At 36.6% G+C, this 20,047-nt stretch overlaps 1 protein-coding gene across 10 annotated transcripts in view; it reads left to right on the top strand.

Annotated features, from left to right (window-relative positions):
* Positions 1-20,047, top strand: part of LOC121375923 (microtubule-actin cross-linking factor 1, isoforms 1/2/3/5-like) — a 208,270-nt gene that overhangs the window by 168,945 nt on the left and 19,278 nt on the right. For all 10 annotated transcript variants that reach the window (XM_041503644.1, XM_041503641.1, XM_041503639.1 and 7 more), the window contains 23 exons: positions 994-1,320; positions 1,683-1,767; positions 1,940-2,163; positions 2,862-3,068; positions 3,471-3,590; positions 4,039-4,365; positions 5,436-5,642; positions 6,350-6,469; positions 6,869-6,977; positions 7,480-7,706; positions 8,538-8,762; positions 9,152-9,253; positions 9,566-9,736; positions 10,369-10,524; positions 11,161-11,358; positions 12,153-12,281; positions 13,409-13,579; positions 14,225-14,380; positions 14,998-15,324; positions 15,761-15,927; positions 16,437-16,596; positions 18,190-18,384; positions 18,806-18,934. In XM_041503644.1, coding sequence (XP_041359578.1) covers positions 994-1,320; positions 1,683-1,767; positions 1,940-2,163; positions 2,862-3,068; positions 3,471-3,590; positions 4,039-4,365; positions 5,436-5,642; positions 6,350-6,469; positions 6,869-6,977; positions 7,480-7,706; positions 8,538-8,762; positions 9,152-9,253; positions 9,566-9,736; positions 10,369-10,524; positions 11,161-11,358; positions 12,153-12,281; positions 13,409-13,579; positions 14,225-14,380; positions 14,998-15,324; positions 15,761-15,927; positions 16,437-16,596; positions 18,190-18,384; positions 18,806-18,934 — 4,239 coding nt within the window. The remainder of the gene's footprint in view (positions 1-993; positions 1,321-1,682; positions 1,768-1,939; positions 2,164-2,861; positions 3,069-3,470; positions 3,591-4,038; positions 4,366-5,435; positions 5,643-6,349; positions 6,470-6,868; positions 6,978-7,479; positions 7,707-8,537; positions 8,763-9,151; positions 9,254-9,565; positions 9,737-10,368; positions 10,525-11,160; positions 11,359-12,152; positions 12,282-13,408; positions 13,580-14,224; positions 14,381-14,997; positions 15,325-15,760; positions 15,928-16,436; positions 16,597-18,189; positions 18,385-18,805; positions 18,935-20,047) is intronic.

Raw genomic sequence — 20,047 nt, 5'->3', positions numbered from 1 at the left:
TATCCATTGTTGTTTTCATCTGTGTTCTGGTAACCATTTTCTGAATTGTTTGCTGTCTAGCTTCACAGCCAGGTAACTGTCTCTTGTGACTAGCTTTGCAACACATCTTTCTCCACCTCATTTAATTTTTTGGAATCATCCCAACTTGTACTGTGGTCGTTTTGTAACCACCTACTAAACATCCTGACTTCAGGCAATTAATAGTGCCTTAACCTTCTGACTACTACAGGCGAGATATCTCGCCCGACGTCACGTCAGTCGATAAACTGTACACTGTATACAGTGCATTCCCCAATTCATATTTCCCGCCGTTTTGCACACGACACTCACCGGGAACGGAAATATAATTAAAGAAAAAAGATTTTTTTTTCAAAATGGTGGCTTTTGTTTTGATTTTTTCAATTGAAAATACCTTGAAATTTTGACTTCAAAAAGTGGTTTTCGGCAAGTATTTTCGCTTGACAACAATGGCAGCACGTCGCAGTCATTGTCAGGGATCGATAGCTGATTGTAACAGCTAATTTGATAATAAATTTGATCGTTTTACCAACAACGAAAATTACCAAATATTGCAATATGAATCTTAGTTCGGGTTTAAACAAAAAAATTCTGGTCAGAAAACCACTGTTATCGGGAATAATGGACATAAATACTGGACAGCTGTCCACAAATGCCCGTAAGTAAATGCAACTTTTTCGATTTTTTACCTAATTTTAATCACCATGAGCCGATTTAAAATAATAAAAATTACAAAAAAAGACACGAAAATAATACTTACCGATTCATATATGAACTTTATTTCATGTATTTATAAAACATTTAAGTGAATATATGTGAGTAAAAATTATAAACTTGTAACCACTCAACGTGGTTTTTGTTAAAAATTAATCCAGTAGTCTAAAGGTTAAGATATTTCCTAAAACATCTGAGACTAAAAAGATAAAAGCCTTCTAGTTTATATGAAACTAATAATTACTATGTATTTCATTGCAGTTTCTTCAGAAGATGCTGGTTGACCGAGCTCCAAGTGTGCAGTCAGTGCAGGAGTCGGCAGCCAAACTGGAATCTAACCTGGACCCAGCTGAGAAGCGGAAGGCCCAGAACCAGATGAAGGAGCTGGCCTCTCGCTGGGACGCTCTCAACAAGAAAGGTTCTGATCGCATGAACACTCTGGAAGAGGTCCTCGTTCTGGCCAAGGACTTCCAGGACATTCACGACCCGATGCTGACCTGGCTCGATGAAAAAGAGAAGAAATTTGCTTCACTGGAACCTAAGACTCTTGATACAGAAGGAATTAAGAAGCTGGTCAAAGATTTGAAGGTTTGTCCTGCTGATCATATAGTTTGCCATATTTATTAAGGCAAATTAACGTAGCTGTCATAATTAAACGGTCATCTTGGCCAATTTAAAACCAGGATTGCTCTCATTGGTGATTTAGAGAGAGGAACAAGGGGAGCCCAGACTTTCCATTTTTGGTCAGTTTATGATTCTAGAAAGACATTTCTGAGAATACAAATAAAAAAACTAATTTCTTCAGTAAGCATGCCCCATTTTACTTTTGACTTTGACTTTGGCATATCATTACTGCTGCTATATGTCTTTAATGACAACTATAATAACAACATAATGATATTTTGATGATTATTGTCAGTTCTGACATTAAGAATGTGTTTACTTTACAGGCTCTTGAAAAGACAATTGATGATCAGGATGATACAGTCCGAGACATAGCAGTGAAGGGCAAAGGTTTACAGGACTATTGCAAAGGTAAGATATTGATTATTTAATTTGTTTTTGGTGGTGGTGTGTGGGGGTTGTTGTTTTTTGTTGCATATAAAAAAAAATCTTTCAATGGAACTGCAAAATATATGGTTAGTTAGCTGATGCATTTGCCATCCAGAACACCTTATAACAATTATGTTTACATTGTTTGTCTTAGGTGAAGATGTTGTCCATGTCCAGATGAAGATAGACAATGTACAAAAGCGATACTGTGACCTCAAGAACAAGGTCGAGGATACCCTGGAACAGATGGAAGAAGCTCTCCCATTGGCTCAGAGGTTCCAGGATGCCCATGAGAAGCTTGTTGATTGGATAGCTAAGGTGGAACCAGAAGTCCGGTCCAAGGACGTGACATGTCCAGAGGCAGAGGAACATGTTCAGGTGTGTATGAACATGTACAGGTGTGTATGAATGTTAAATATGACGTCAGTCTGATGCAATTTTCAAGCTTGCATTGGTTAATCAGTGCCATTGCCTGCATAGAGTGAGATTTTTGCCATGTGATGCCAAACATTTCAAACATGATAGATATGCTCCTCACGACTATGCAAGGCGAAAACTCAATAAGATCACCTGCACACAAGAGCTGTCAGCAGAACAAAACATCTAAGTAATGTGTTGCTCTTGTGTGTAGTAAGCTTTGTAAACAGTAATGGTTGGTGTGAACAGAGATGACACAGTTGTTATTTCATTGCATCAAGGCCAATAGGTACTAGGGCTATACTCCAATAATAGTGTAATCTTCAACCTAGAGTGAAAGAGAAGTTTAGTTTGAAGGTGTATGTACACTCTTCCTTCTCATTAACCTCTTACCTCTGTCCTGGATAGACAGCTCAGGTAAGTGAGATTTGTACCCAGGCAACAGTCTTCAACTTAACTAGATACAAGTAAGAAAAGAATTAACATAAATGGTTTTAAAAATTAGAATTTACATGTTAAATTGAAATATGTTATTGCATGTATATGTAGAGATGAAGTATAGAAAGAATACATATGTGGTCGGATATTAAATTAATTTTAAAGCAAGTTACTATTAGTGGTGTTGCTTAGTAACAAGGTATTTGTATCATTGCCTGCAGTCACTGCTGGACAAGGTGGAGGAGATCCAGCCCTTGTTGGAGGTGCTCACATTGGAAGGGTCCGAGCTGGCTGACCTCGCCCCTGGGGACACCGGTCTCCGGGTGGAGGACCTCATCTCCAAGGACAACAAGAAGTTTGAGGACCTCAAGGACCAGGTGAACAAGCTGGCAGAGAAGGTTCAGCTGTCGAGACAGAAATCCAGCGAGGTAAGAAATCTCTGTGTCACTCTCTCTCTGTATTCTTTTCACAGTCTTTACTGTCACTCCTCACTTTTCATAAACTGTATACCCTCTAAACACAGGTTAATTGGATTCTGTGTTTATATGAATCCCAGATTTATCTAATAGTATATCTATGTTACTTCATTTTACAATTCTGGAGGAATCCTGAAAACAAATCAACAAATTCAATGCTTGGTAGGTCCGCTAACAATAACACTCAAAATATATTTGATAATCTGTTGTATGTTGTAAGTTACTGTTACTTACGTAAGCATATTGTTATTGGATGTTGTAGGTTATGAAATAATTATTGAATGTTGTTGGTTATATTGTAATTATTGAAAGTTGTAGGTTATGCTATAATCACCGAATGCTGGTATGTTGCAGGTTATTGCTGAGTTGGATGATCTGGTTGAGTGGTTTGATGAGGAAGAAGGAAAACTCCTTGACAGTGACCCCATCAGTTCCAACTCAAGCAAATTGCAGGGTCAACTGGCACAACAGAAGGTAAGTTAGTGTTCTGGAATAACATGGAATATGTTTTGTGTTCTAACTCCAGTCGTAGGATGTACATCCAATGTGCTGAGCCTTGTAGTTTCTGGAACCAACTATTATTTGTCCAAATTAAATATTTGTAAAATATGTTTCGGGTATTATCATCGTAGAACTTCACTACCTATGGTGGTGTTGAACAAATATTCCTTCACTTTATTTTCCATTGTCAGGATAAGTCACATGAAGGTATTGGACATAGAGTCTTGGATTTTAAAATTCATGTATGTAATTTTCTTTCTTTGAGATTAATTGTCACTGAAAATGTTGAGGTTTGAAATAATGTGTCTTTAATATATTGTTCATTCTAGAGTTCATTATAACATGCTCAAACAGGTTAATTAGTTTTGTTTTAGGCAAGTGTTGATGACAAAAACTTTGACGTCTTCATCTTGTGATTTAGGCCATCAATGATGACATAAACAGCCAGAAAGCCAAGGCTCGTGATGCTATTGCAATGGGGAAGAAACTAATGCGAGAAAATTCCCTTGAAAACGAAACACCAATTCGAGAAAAGATGGACGCGCTGAAACAAAAGGCTGATGCTGTGTCGAGGATGAGCAACGACCGTCTGGGTAAGCTGGAACAGGCGCTGCCCCTGGCTAAACACTTCGCTGATACACATGAGGATCTGGTGTCCTGGCTGGAGGAGATGGAACCGGCCCTTGCAGAACTCGAGGTCATGACCATTAATGCTGACCAGGTCAAGAAACAGCAGGAACGAATCAAGGTTAGCTGGATTTGGAATGGAATGGAAATTTTCTTTTTAATGTGTCCCTATCCTCAAAAGGTTCAGGCACGTCATCCTGGGCTCAACCTCTGGATAACTAGTGACAGAGTCCAGTTGGTTTTTTAAAAGTTTCGAAAATATGTTTGTCAGAGGGCATCATGATAAGTTGGATTACCATTTTCCAAATTAAGGCCTGAAAATCCTAAAATAATTGTGGTCTATTTTAACCAAATTCCTGGAAGTGAAGCAAAACCATATTTCAGTTAACATTGCTGGTAGGTTCTGGCAGCATTTTAAACTTCAAGCAAGAACTGTTGCCGAAAATACTGCCAAGTACTGCTTACAATACTACGTTCAATACTGTGTCAGTGTAAGGCAGTACATATTTCAGTTGACATTGCTGGTAGGTTCTGGCAGCATTTTAAACTTCAAGCTAGAACTGTTGCCGAAAATACTGCCAAGTACTGCTTACAATACTACGTTCAATACTGTGTCAGTGTAAGGCAGTACATATTTCAGTTGACATTGCTGGTAGGTTCTGGCAGCATTTTAAACTTCTAGCTAGAACTGTTGCCGAAAATACTGCCAAGTACTGCTTACAATACTACGTTCAATACTGTGTCAGTGTAAGGCAGTACATATTTCAGTTGACATTGCTGGTAGGTTCTGGCAGCATTTTAAACTTCTAGCTAGAACTGTTGCCAAAAATACTGCCAAGTACTGCTTACAATACTATGTTCAATACTGTGTCAGTGTAAGGCAGTACATATTTCAGTTGACATTGCTGGTAGGTTCTGGCAGCATTTTAAACTTCTAGCTAGAACTGTTGCCGAAAATACTGCCAAGTACTGCTTACAATACTACGTTCAATACTGTGTCAGTGTAAGGCAGTACATGTTTCACACTTTGGCGTATTATTTCCACCACTCATAGATGCCACCTAAATCCTACATTCTTGGTGTTATGTACTACAGAATGCTCAGTTGAAGTAATAAAAGTAATGTCAAAGGTGCTTATTGCATGAGGATTTGCATTGTCAGTTACCTGATAAAACTAAATCTGTGTTTCAGGCTCTGAAACAAGACGTGGTGGACCACAAGCCGACGGTGGACCGCCTCAACAAGACAGGGGCGGCTCTCTTACAGCTGTGTGGCGAGCATGACGCGGAGAAAGTGCAGAAGACTCTTGACGATGACAACAGTCGCATCGAGAAGGTGCGCAGTGGAGTGCGAGATAGATCCAACTCCATTGACGAAGCCCTGCAGCAGTCCGCAGATGTGAGTTGTAGTCAGAGATTAGTCTTTCTTTGGGTTAGGTCTGTAGCAGTCCGCAGATGTGAGTTGTAGTCAGAGATTAGTCTTTCTTTGGGTTAGGTCTGTAGCAGTCTGCAGATGTGAGTTGTAGTCGGAGATTAGTCTTTCTTTGGGTTAGGTCTGTAGTGATATTTGTATTACTTTATTGATGGCAACAACTTTTGAATTAAAGTTTACTATTAAAATTTAAATCAGTTTCTCACCAAACATAAGTCCTAGGTTAATGAAACTTGGTCTGTAGTTGCACCTGTAGATGTTCATCACAGTAAACCAAAATATTAAGTGTAGGCGAGACATTTAATTCCATGGATTTCTTTTCTTATAGATCATGTTGACTGTACCCAGTGGAAGAATGCCATTTAGCTTTAAAAAGGACAATAAAACCACCTTTAAAGTAACATGAAAGAAAGAAATATAGGCTTCCATATATTGTTTAATCATTTCTGATTTTAAATGCACTTAATGTGACATTGTTTTTAATATGAATTTACAGACACTTTTTTTTTCTTTCTACACACAAACTCAAAAACAATTGATGTTTTTTACTATGTTTACCGTAAAATGTACCTGCATGGTTTTGTTAAGTCTTTAATTGTACTTATCTGTGATTGTATGAATGTTTAATTATTGCACTTTCTGACTAGTAATTATTTGAACGTTTCCTGTTTCAGTTCTCAGACAAACTTGAGGATATGGTGGAGAACCTGACTGCGACATCTGAACAGGTCGCCAATGCTGAACCAATCTCGGCTCATCCCGACAAACTCCGGGAACAGATTGCAGAAAACAAGGTATGTTCGAGTCAGTGCGAGAGAATATTGGAAATTTGTTGTAGCTCTGTGTTGTTAAAAATACCAAGCCAGGAAAAATTTGGTGTGATGTAGTAAAAATGTATTTGAGTATATGTTTTGTTGAATTAAAATATGCAATGCTTTTAATATACAATATGAAAGGTATATCATTGTACCAGTATGTTTTTTGTTGAACTAAAATATTCAATGCTTTTAATATACGATATGAAAGGTATATCATTGTCCCAGTGTTCAATTTACCTCAATTTTTATGCATTAAATATAACAAGGAATTTTGTTGACATAGAATAGTTAATCTTTGATTGTTAAATTTACACAGACTCTTAGATTGCAGTCATCTCTACCCATTATTGTTTTACACCTGTCGATTGTTTGTAGAATATTGTTGAAGACATGCAGATGCGAGAGGCAGCCCTGGAGTCGGTTCGATCCACGGCAGAGGAACTTCTCAAACAGGCCGGAGACTATGATGATGAAGCTGTCAAAGGTACATCTAACGCTGTGAAGGATTCTTGTGTTCATTAATTTGGGTTTTGGGGATGTAAGCAAAAATAGCTCTGTATAATAGCGAGATCATTAGTTTGTAGTTATCAGTAATGTGTGGAATCTGTTAACCATCTTAGTCTTTAATACTAATCCCAGTGTCTTCTATAAAGGTATTTTTTCTCATTCTTAAAGGTATTCTGTCCAATTCTTGGTTTTTTAAACAGCTTCAATGCTGTAGTGGTTAAAACATCAGACTTCAGGCTAGTGGGTACTGGGTTTGCATCAATGAAGAAGTCTAAGGGTACTGTACTTTCTTTTCTCTTAATCCCTACAAACCCCTGTCCTGGACAGATAGCTGTGATGTGTGCTAGGACAGTATCCTTGAATCATAATTGAATATTAGCAAGAAAATCAAGTTAAAATTAAATCTTTTGTGTGTTTTTATGCTACATGAAAAGTGGTGTTTATTGATTTGTGAATTGTGTGTTTATCACTTGACTCAGATGTGAAGCAGAAGCTGGATGAGCTGCTGAAACTGTACGCTGATATCCAGAACAACACGGACGCGCGCGGCCGTAACCTGGAGGACACTCTTGAGGTGTCCGAGAAGTTCTGGGACGACCTCAACTCGCTGATGGGCACGCTCACTGACCTCCAGGAGAACGTGGCCGGTCACGAACCACCCGCCATCGAACCCGAGGCCATCCGCGAACAGCAGGAGGAACTCGAGGTGATGTGTTAGTCACTGTTAGGATAGTAATATTATAGTGATGCCAAGGCCATCCGCGAACAGCAGGAGGAACTTGAGATGATGTAGTAGTCACTGTTAGGATAGTAATATTATTATAGTGATGCCGAGGCCATCCGCGAAAACAGCAGGAGGAACTCGAGGTGACGTAGTAGTCACTGTTAGGATAGTAATATTATTATAGTGATGCCGAGGCCATCCGCGAACAGCAGGAGGAACTCGAGGTGACGTAGTCGTCACTGTTAGGAACCTGTGTACTTAATCTCATTTATTGTTAGGATAGTAATATTATTATAGTGATGCCTTGTTAACAGATGTTTTTATATCTTTATATTATAGAAACAAAATTCTGATAATTGGCAGTTTTCCACTTAATTTTAAGAAATAAACTTAATTGAGATTCTGTAATTCTTACATCTAAAGTAAAATCATCTTTTGTTTTATTTTCCAATCTGTATTTCATTCCATAAATCATTTTTGTTTGTGTATGACAAAGTTAAAAGGCGATGTATAACATTCCGATAGCAGCGATGGTTTCAACATTTTTATTTAACTCAATGTCAATTAATTCAAATGTTACAGCATATATGTTACGTTTTCACATTTAACACCATTTCTTACAAACTGTTAGTCCTAAGTGTGTAAAGTTTGATTTGTAGTCAAATGTTGAATTTATTAAATTAAATGTTTTTTTAAAAATAAACATCTGTGGATGCAGCTATGAGGAACACCAAATCGGTTTATGGTAGACAAGACATTCTGCCGAATTCTCATATATATATGTATTATCTGTAACTGTGATATTGTTGGTAGGCGTTGAAGGAAGACCTGCAGGCGACCCAGGCGGACCTGGAGGACACCCACAACACCGGGGACCAGCTGATATCCCTGGTGGGAGAAACGGACAAACCCGAGGTCCAGAAGAACATCGATGACCTGGACTCTAACATGGCTAACCTGACCGAGGAGTATGAGAAGCGTGCCAAGTCACTCAAAGAGGCCCTCACCAAGTCACTCAAGTTCCAAGATCAGCTCATGGTAAATAATGGATTCTTCTCGGGCATTTTTCTTAATTCAATAATCAGAGAGGAAATTTCTGGATTTATAATCATCTGTTCAGTGTTTCAGGGTTTTCCACTGTTTGTCAAAATAAATTCCATATTCTTCATTCACAACTTGTGATGTGGTTTTCACTGATGATTTACATGCATTCTGGATGTGGGGGTGGGGGTGTGTGCACCATTATAGACTATTGTTCAACCCTAACCCTAGGACCAATCTCAGTACCCAACCACAAATTTTAAACTTTCCAGTTGTTGTTTTTTTTAAATAGCTTTTTTTCTATTTCAGTTTATTATAATTTCAGTTTTAGTGGGATATCTGTTTTTGGTGATTAATTGCATTCCTTTATATTTGTATTATAATAGAAACTTCTAGTGTGGCTACAGAAGAAAGAAGAACGTTTGTGTGATCTTGAACCCATTGGAACTGATTTTGAAACTATTAAAGACCAGTGGCATGAACTGAAGGTAATATTTTTTTTTTTTTTTTATTGTCAAAACTGGATTTAATGTAAAACATAAAGATCAGATGCTTAGACCTTAGCTTTGTTAAAAAATATATATATTATTAGTTAAAATATATGAAGAAGTTATTGAATATATGAGAATAAAATATTTTTTCTTTAATATTTAACAATTCATTCTCGATTTATTTATTTTTCTGTGATTATATTTGTTTTCACTTTTTTTAATTTAGACGTTCAAGGCTGAAGTTGAGCCGAAGCAGGTGGAGATTTATTTTTTCTATGATTATATTTGTTTTCACTTTGTTTGATTTAGACATTCAAGGCCGAAGTTGAGCCGAAGCAGGTGGAGATTGAAGCCTTGAACCACCAGGCTAACGAACTGGCTAAAGAGACGACGGCGGACCAGGCAGCCGTTGTCAAGGAACCAATGGCCGAGGTGAACACTCGCTGGGACCAGTTCATGGGTGGAATCAACGAGAGACAGGTAGGAATCAATCTTGTGATTGTAATATCACACACATTAGGCTGAAGAAATATGGGGCAGGATCTAATTCAATCGGTAAAGCACTCGCCTAGTCAAGGGATCGCACAACTGGTATATCAAGGGCAATGGTATGTGCTGTTCTGTCTGGGAAAGTGAATATGCTAATTGAAAAAGTAGCATTTGTCCTGTGCAGACTGTTCTCAAATTACCAAATGTTTAATATGCAACAGCTGATGATTAATTAATGAGTGTGCTCTAATGGTGCTGTTCAACAAAAGAAACTTTAACTGTGAAGAAAGTAAGAGAGACATTTGTCACATTTTTGGATTATATGAATAACAAACAGAATGTTATTTTTAAAATAATGTAGATTTCTGGCAGCAGATTTTTATTTTCTTTCTCATTTCCATCTACATGTTGTCAGGCACCACACAGCTTTGCTGTCTGTCTGCTGGTTACAACCAGAGCCCATGCTTACAAAACTTCAAAATCCAGACTTAAGACTTTAATGTTGTGTAAGCATGATCTGAGGTTAACTTTGTGGGTTACAATATTTAATAGCCAGACATGAAAAGGTAATGCCTTCGGTGTTTGTTTACATTATTACTATGAAGTTTTGTTTTATATTTTAGCGACTCTTGCAACTGGCTCTGTTGAACATTGGCCAGCTGGATCATGCCATAAAGGAACAGATGTCTTGGCTGGGGAAGACTGATAAAACTCTAGATGACATCGTCCCAGTCTATGGGGACCCCAGGATGGTGGAAATCGAACTAGCCAAACTGAAGGTGAATTGTTTTTACTTGATCAGTATTTCACAGATATTTGAAGTTGGTGTTTAAAATCTTGATAAATATTTCACAGATATTTAAGTTGGTGTTTAAAACGCTGCCATAACAAAGTTGAAAGCAAATGTTACAGCTAATTTAACTTTACAAAATATTGTATGTTTCAACAAAAGACTTCATACTTAGACTTAATAAAACAATCTGCAAAAATAACATTCATATTTATCTCCTTATTTTTGCTGGAATTTTAGCTATGTCGGCTCATTAGTTAATCAACAGGAATTTTAATCAATTCTGCATATGAGTGTATTACAATTTTGTCAGTGATTCTTTGTCATTCAGTGTCATTCACATGTCATTGACTTCACATGATGAAAAGGAGCTTATTTATTGTTTGTAATTAATGTATATCTATGTTGTTATTGTTTTCTATATAAATGTATATTAAGTTTTTTGCTCTGCCCATATATGGGTGTTACACAAATAAATTCTTATTGTATTAGTCTTATTCTAGCTAGAATTTTATAGTGTATATATGAATTTGTTTTGGTTCATTTTGGATATGTTCACCTCTGTTTAACAGCAAACAAACTGTTCTTGAACCACTTACACACTCTACATTATGACTGGTTTCAGGTGATTGAAAACGACATCAAGGCCCATCAGCCGAGTTTTGACTCCATCAACGACGAAGCACACAAAGTGATGGCGAGTGGCGGGGTGGCCGAGGCGCAGGGACTCAGACAGAAACTTAACGACCTCAACAACAACTTCGACGAGGTCTGCGAGAAAGCTGCTGGCAAAAAGGCCGAACTGGAGGGTGCCCTGCAGGAGGTGAGTGGAACGAGTCAGACTGGAAACACTGCATGTTGGAGAGGAGTTGATCCAGGTGTGGGATCTAGCTCAGTCTGTAGAGAGCTTGCCTGATGTGCAGGGCTGGACATAGCCCAGTGGTAAATCACTTGTGTGATGCGCGGTCAGTCTTGGATCGATCTCTGTTGGTAGGCCCATTGGACTATTTCTCGTTCCAGCCAGTACACTATGACTGGTGTATCAAAGGCCATGATATTTGCTATCCTGATGGTGCATATAAAATATCCCTTGCTACTAATGGAAAAATGTAGCTGGTTTCCTCTGTAAGACTAAATGTTAAAATGACCAAATATTTGGCATCCAGTAGCTGATTAATAAATCAGTGTGTTCTAGTGGTGTCATTAAAGCAAAGTTCAGGAATGTGTGCATGAATAAGAGTAGAGCATTATGGAATCTGCCGCCTCATTCAAATGAGATGAGTTTTCTTCAAGGCATTAGAGACTTGTTTTCTCAATCAAGATACTAGCTGAATGTTCATGATTTATACAGCCACTATTTGAGCATTATGCCATTTCTTAGACCACCATCTTCAATACACATGTTTTCTCTGAGGCTAACAAAAATGTATTGTATACAACAAATTATTTCAAAGGTGTATTTTTCCATATTATGCTCCATATTAAGTACTTCAGCAATTACTGTATGTAATTCTAATTATTAATTTTTGTTATGGTCGATTTGTGCTTTTGATGCTTGTTGTTTAGTAATTAATACTGGGAGTGAACTTTAAAAAAAATCTTATTATTTAATTTCAGGCCCAAGATTTCAGCAACGAGCTGCAGGACGTGCTGATGGCGCTGGGTGAGGTGGATGGTCAGTTGATCACGTCGAAACTCGTCGGGGGGCTGCCAGAGACCGCCAAGGAGCAGCTTGAGAAGTTCATGGTTTGTTATTGAGGAGATTTTTAAAAACATCTTTTTAACTGCACTTAAAAACATGTACTGATAGAAAGACAATATAAATAGTAACAGCTTGAGAAATTCATGGTTTGTTATTGAGGAGATTTTTAAAAACATCTTTTTAACTGCACTTAAACACATGTACTGATAGAAAGACAATATAAATAGTAACAGCTTGAGGTATTCATGGTTTGCTATTGATGAACGTTTTCATAATATCTTTTTAACAGCACATAACAACATTTATCATCCATTAAAGGCTTTTGTAGAAGGTATCCCTGGCATTATAATTTGTTACGTCACTGTGTATGTTTCAGCACTAACCTTAACATTAGTGATGTCATGCCACTGTCATTCTGTTAGTTAACGACATGCAACCCACATTACTGACATTGTTTACAATTGTCGCAAATGAAAATAAGGATAATGGATGATAAAAAGAATATCCCCCTCGTGTCTTGTGATATGATGATATCACAAGACACAAGGGGAGTATCTATATACTGATGGAAAGACCACTAAATAGTAACAAATATTGACTACAACCAAAAGCCTCGTCCATAGAATCAAGAAGTTAACCATGTTATTGGCATTCCGTCCCACATTACTACTTGTATTTTATATAGGCATAACTACTCAGTAGTGACTTAACTTTGGTCTTAGTTCTTCCATCAGTGTTTCTTAGCCAAATCCTTTTGCACTACTGACAGTGCCAGAACTTGGGAAGTACATTTAATAGATTAGGTTTGCATTACCATGTCTTACATAAATACAGTATTGGTTTTATTTTGTATTTTAAAATTCATATGACTATGGTAAATAGTCGAATATTTTAAGATGATTCACTTTTAATGGTTGACTAAAGTTGGTTCATTATTGATTGATTGTTTTACCTTTACAAAATAAAAAGGCAAGATATCGGTATTACTTTAGAGATGGCAATGGTGTGAACTTCTGTGTCAAAGTTAGGATTAAAGTTTCTCATTTAGATCAGTTTAGATACAGCTATGGATATTCATCACTTTGCACACAAAAAAAATATAGTATGCAAGACTTATATTTATAACAAATGGCAGGAGTGACAGGTATAATGGAGTATGTTGCTATTGCAGGAAGTGTATGCCGACCTTGAAACCTTGCATCCTCGGATACAAGAAACCGTGAACAAGGGAGAGAACCTCGCATACAAGACCACAGATCCCGCGGCTGAAAACCTACGTGGCAATCTGAACGCTCTACAACAGAGGTGGAATCATGTTAAAGGCAGAGCTGATGATAGGAAGGTGAGATTTCACAAGTTTTAATCACCACAAGAACTCATGTTAGTTTTATTTTGCAAAGTAAAGCCAAACAATTAGATTTTTCTCTTGCCTTTACAAAGTAAAAGGATGAGATATAGATATTATTTTTACAACAGTAGCAAGAATGGCATCAACTTTTGCCTTTAGCTTAATGTTAAAATTTAGTTTTTAGGTCTATTTCTCACAAACGTTTAGTTCTAGATCATTGAAATTTTGTTTATAGTTGCAGCTATGGATGTTCATCACAATGCATGTAAAAAAAATAAAAATAAAAATAAAAAGTTAATTAAATTTTAAAATCTATTGAATCTTTTTCTTTTTTAAAAAATGTTTTCTATGGATACAACTATCAACCCACCTCAGATACATTTATGGTAGGCAAAACATTTAATTCTACAGAATTCTTGTTTGTAAATGTAGATTGTTTGTAGATTGTAAATGTGTCTACACTTCATTCCAGCCCCACCCATTCATCATAACAAACATCGACCATAATATATGTACAGAAATTTTTAAAAGGTATTAAAAATAATTGTTACATTTACAAATGTTAACTTCTACTTCTAGAGATAGTTAAATAAATTGTAATTTTGTTCATGTTAAATGTTGTATTTTGTGTTACAACAGAAAAAGCTGGAAGATGCTGAAAATCTGGCTGCTAACTTCCACGTGGAGTTGAACAAGTTTATTGGTTGGTTGACAGACACAGAGAAAACACTGAACAACCTTGAGCCGGTCAGTAGACTGGTGGACAAAGTGACCGCACAGATTGATGACCATCGGGTAAGAAAATGTCTATATTAAACAAATAAATAGCAGTAAAATTTCAGTTTTAAAGATTTAGTTAGGTGCAAAATAAATCAGTTAATTTGTTTTTTGGGAGTTAACAAAAAAAAGGTATTGCAAATTTATGAATAAAACACATTTTCAAAAGATGATTTAAATTGTGCATAACATAATAACTTAAAAAAGTAATATCAACAAGGAAAAGGTCAATGTAAAGGAATCAAAGACTAATATTTGAAGAATGACCAAGAAGGAATAGCTGTAAAAACAAAATGTTAAATTAATATTCTTCTAGTTTATATGTGATAAAAAAAATTGTCAAACAACCTCTGACTACATCATAAGATATTTTTCCAGGGCCAGCAGAGTGTATTTGAAAGTGGGGAAGGGGAGTGGGGCACTGTCATTTTGATGGTTTGGGGGATGAAAATCCATTTATTTGAGAGCCTGAATTTGTTTGGGGTGGGGTTGGTGGGTCAGGTGTATGCTCCCCTTAGAAAATTTTGAATTTCAATTTTTAAAATAGAACATTTCCAGCCTTCTGAACACAATAACATGGAAAAGTGGGGGTATGGCTTCTGCGGCCCATTCTTCAATATTTCTTGTTATGACAGGCCCTCCAGAAGAACGTGAGTAAGCACCGTGAGGCGATGATCGCGCTGGACAAGATGGGCACCCACCTGAAGTACTTCAGCCAGAAGCAGGATGTGATCCTCATCAAGAACCTGCTGTCTAGCGTGCAGCACCGCTGGGAGAAGATCGTATCGCGCAGCGCTGAGCGCACACGCCATCTCGAACGTGGCTTCAAGGAGGCCAAGCAGTTCAACGACATGTGGGGGGATCTCATCGACTGGCTCAAGGAGGCCGAGATCGCCGTCAACGCAGACCAGTTCATCGCCAACGAGCCAGACAAGATCAAGGCTCAGATTGCCAAACATAAGGTTCGTTCAGTGTTGAGATTAGGATTGTAAAGGTTTCTATGATGTCTGATTTATTTTAGCTTTTGTCGCTTTTCACTTCTATAGTTGACAGTATTTTTTCGTGTTATTGGGAATTTGTTCCAGGTATGACAAATTGATAGAATGTGATATTATGATAGTTTGTGATTTAACAAAAATCAGTTATTCAAATCCTTGTAAGGTTATTCAAAAGGAGTAAAAACACCAAATTAAACAGTCACTATTTTCAGCCAGTTTTTAATAAACATACTTTTTACTCTTATTAATCATTGAATAGACATTTTATTTTTGAAAATTGTGACATAGTTTGTGATATTATCTTCACACATTTAAATAATTTATAAAAATCTCAATTTTACCATTTAATATTTTGCCAAAATGTAACTTGATTTCACCAATTTATAAATATGATTTCTAGGAGTTCCAGAAGAAACTTGGCTCTAAACAGCCCAAGTTTGACACAGTGAACCGCACTGGGCGAGTCCTGAAGGAGAGGTGTCCACCGGAAGATGGTCCAGTCATCCAGCAAATGCTCAACGATTTGAAGACTAGATGGAACAACATTTGTGGCAAATCTGTCGACAGGTTAGTCAAGGAATCAGTGTTTATCAAGTTCATGCTATTAACACATCGGCTACATGTTTACTTATATATCCTAATAATACAATATAACAGAGATACAATTTTGTACCTTTTTGATTTTATTGATACTATTTATTTTTTTACAGATTATATACCTTATAAAAATAATACTTTTTCCACTTTTGTTTAGTAACACAATAATTCAGATACCCTTGCATTAATTGTGTTAAAGGTTAATAATTTTATTCTAGGACATCTTAGTAATATATAAGAAATGTTATTACAAGGAAAGATCTAATTTTTCTCTTTATCATGGTTCATAATAATAATTATAATAATAATAATAAATTCTTTATTTAGTGAGGGTAACACAGTTAACAAAAGCTAATCTTCCCCGAGGCCCTCATGTACAAACAATACAATATTAAGATACATATATTTATGAACAAATAGAAAATACATACATGGCATAGGTTCAAGAACCTAGTTAAGTTATTGTTCTGTGCTTGTAGACAAAGGAAGCTGGAGGAAGCGTTGCTGTTTTCTGGCCAGTTCAACGAAGCGTTCCAGGCGTTGTTAGACTGGCTGGCGAAGGTCGAGCCGCTGCTCAGCGAGGATCAGCCCGTCCACGGCGACCTGGACACAGTCAACAGTCTGATTGACGGACACAAGGTAAAACATCTGATAAAACTAAATACTGATTAAACTAATCAACAAGTTATTAAAGTCATTATATGATGTGTCACCGAAAACAAATAATGTGTGTTTGTATCTGTGTAATGTGTATATATGTTAATGATAGAAGGAAACATAATCTTGATCTGCAGGCTATCATCGTCATAGAAAGAAAACCCCAGAATACTGCAATCAAAGAATGTGTGTTTGTATCTGTGTAATGTGTATATATGTTAATGATAGAAGGAAACATAATCTTGATCTGCAGGCTATCATCGTCATAGAAAGAAAACCCCAGAATACTGCAATAAAATAATGTGTGTTTGTATCTGTGTAATGTGTATATATGTTAATGATAGAAGGAAACATAATCTTGATCTGCAGGCTATCATCGTCATAGAAAGAAAACCCCAGAATACTGCAATCAAAGAATGTGTGTTTGTATCTGTGTAATGTGTATATATGTTAATGATAGAAGGAAACATAATCTTGATCTGCAGGCTATCATCGTCATAGAAAGAAAACACCAGAATACTGCAATCAAATAATGTGTGTTTGTATCTGTGTAATGTGTATATATGTTAATGATAGAAGGAAACATAATCTTGATCTGCAGGCTATCATCGTCATAGAAAGAAAACCCCAGAATACTGCAATCAAAGAATGTGTGTTTGTATCTGTGTAATGTGTATATATGTTAATGATAGAAGGAAACATAATCTTGATCTGCAGGCTATCATCGTCATAGAAAGAAAACCCCAGAATACTGCAATCAAAGAATGTGTGTTTGTATCTGTGTAATGTGTATATATGTTAATGATAGAAGGAAACATAATCTTGATCTGCATCATTGTCATAGAAAGAAAACCCCAGAATACTGCAATCAAAGAATGTGTGTTTGTATCTGTGTAATGTGTATATATGTTAATGATAGAAGGAAACATAATCTTGATCTGCATCATCGTCATAGAAAGAAAACCCCAGAATACTGCAAACAAAGAATGTGTGTTTGTATCTGTGTAATGTGTATATATGTTAATGATAGAAGGAAACATAATCTTGATCTGCATCATCGTCATAGAAAGAAAACCCCAGAATACTGCAAACAAAGAATGTGTGTTTGTATCTGTGTAATGTGTATATATGTTAATGATAGAAGGAAACATAATCTTGATCTGCATCATCGTCATAGAAAGAAAACACCAGAATACTGCAAACAAAGAATGTGTGTTTGTATCTGTGTAATGTGTATATATGTTAATGATAGAAGGAAACATAATCTTGATCTGCAGGCTATCATCGTCATAGAAAGAAAACCCCAGAATACTGCAATCAAAGAATGTGTGTTTGTATCTGTGTAATGTGTATATATGTTAATGATAGAAGGAAACATAATCTTGATCTGCAGGCTATCATCGTCATAGAAAGAAAACACCAGAATACTGCAATAAAATAATGTTTAAATATTGTTTAAGTATATTACAAGTCCAAAAGATGCAAACGCATTGCTCTTTTTAATATATTACAATCTTTATTGTTAATAGTTTTTTTTATGACTGCTAGTATTGACAACATTGTTTTTTGTTTCAGACCTTCCAACAAGAGCTTGGAGCCCGGACGAACACTGTGCAGTTTGTGAGGAAGTCTGCAAAGGAGTTGATCGAGAAGTCGACTGAGGACACGTCCCAGCTACAGGCTCAGCTGATAGAACTGTCCACCATGTGGGATCGAACCTGTCGTCTCAGTGTCAGCAAGCAGGAGAGACTCGAACAGGCTCACAAACTGGTACGGCATTGTGACATCAACATGTTCATTATTCTGTCATTCCTAACAACTTTTAAGGGGACTGTTATGAGTTGTAACCATTTTAAAAAGGTTTTCGGCAAATAAAATATTGTGAATTGTAACCATTTTAAAAGGTTTTCGGCAAATAAAATATTTTTATATTATTAAAATTGCATTTTGCTTACATATCTCTATAACCAATGCATTTCATAATGTTCCCAGCAATGTTACAATGGTTAGCATCTAAAAACTTTCCTAGGTGCTGTCCTGTTTTTGTGTATATTGAGTATCAAAGAAAGCATGCTTCTAATTGTAACAGAGTAGTATATGTGACAGAATCATTTCATACTGTAGCCATCACATTACAATAGTGTGACACATACAGTAAGGTGCCATGATTGAGCAATGTTCTTTCCTCCAGGCTGAAGAGTTCCACAAGAAGGCTCATGGTTTGTTGGACTGGCTGGGAGATGCAGAGCGACAGTTGAGATACCGCGGCCCGGTCCCCGACGAGGAGCTACTCATACTGCAGCAGATAGAAGACCACAAGGTCAGTCATAGAGCAGGTTTGGGGCGGATGTAGCACAGTTGTAGCACAGTGGTAAAGCATTCGTCTGATGCACGGTCGCTCTGGTATCAATGCCCTGGTATCAATGCCCGTCAGTGGGCCCATTAGGCTATTTCTCTTTCTAGCCAGTGCACCATGACTGGTATATGCTATGGGATGGTGCATATAAAAGATCCCTTGCTACTAATGGAAAAACGTCGTAACGGGTTTCCTCTCTAAGACTATATGTCAAACTTAGTCAATAATTAATAAATCAATGTGCTCCAGTGGTGTTGTTAACCAGGGTTAGACTGAGTTGTGAATTGGTTCTGGTGCTGGATAACAGGTCTTGTTTTATTTTATATCAACAGTGTGTTCAATTCTTGCACATATTCAATAATTAAAGGGACATTCCTGAGTTTGCTGCAATTTTTTTTAAGATGTTGTCGACTAACAGAGACCTTTTAACGATTGTAATTACATATCAAATATATTTTGCATAAAATATTAGTGGCTGTATATTAAACGTGTTTCTTATCGTTCTAATATTTGTAGTAGGTTAAATTTCATTTTGTTTCCTAACTTTATTTTTCGTACGTACAAAATTATTTGAAGACAAAATCCAGTTTGGGCTTCTTACAAATATTAAGACAACCAGAAACACATTGAATATGCAGACACTGATATTCTAAACAAGAAAATATATTTAATATGTAAGTTTAATCATACAAATATTTTATTAGTTGGAAACATCTTGCAGTGCAGCAAACTCAGTAATGTCCCTTTAACATCTGTTATATACTTTTTGATTGTGACGTGTACTGTTGCACATAATAAAAAACATCTTGCAGTGCAGCAAACTCAGGAATGTCCCTTTAACATCTGTTATATACTTTTTGATTGTGACGTGTACTGTTGCACATAATAAAAAACATCTTGCAGTGCAGCAAACTCAGTAATGTCCCTTTAACATCTGTTATATACTTTTTGATTGTGACGTGTCCTGTTGCACATAATAAAAAACATCTTGCAGTGCAGCAAACTCAGTAATGTCCCTTTAACATCTGTTATATACTTTTTGATTGTGACGTGTACTGTTGCACATAATAAAAAACA

The sequence above is a fragment of the Gigantopelta aegis genome, chromosome 6 (genome assembly GCF_016097555.1).
Source record: "Gigantopelta aegis isolate Gae_Host chromosome 6, Gae_host_genome, whole genome shotgun sequence".
NCBI classification, from domain to species: Eukaryota; Metazoa; Mollusca; class Gastropoda; order Neomphalida; family Peltospiridae; genus Gigantopelta; species Gigantopelta aegis.
The sequence above is the reverse complement of the archived record's forward strand: the minus strand, read 5'-3'. Positions and strand labels throughout refer to the sequence as shown.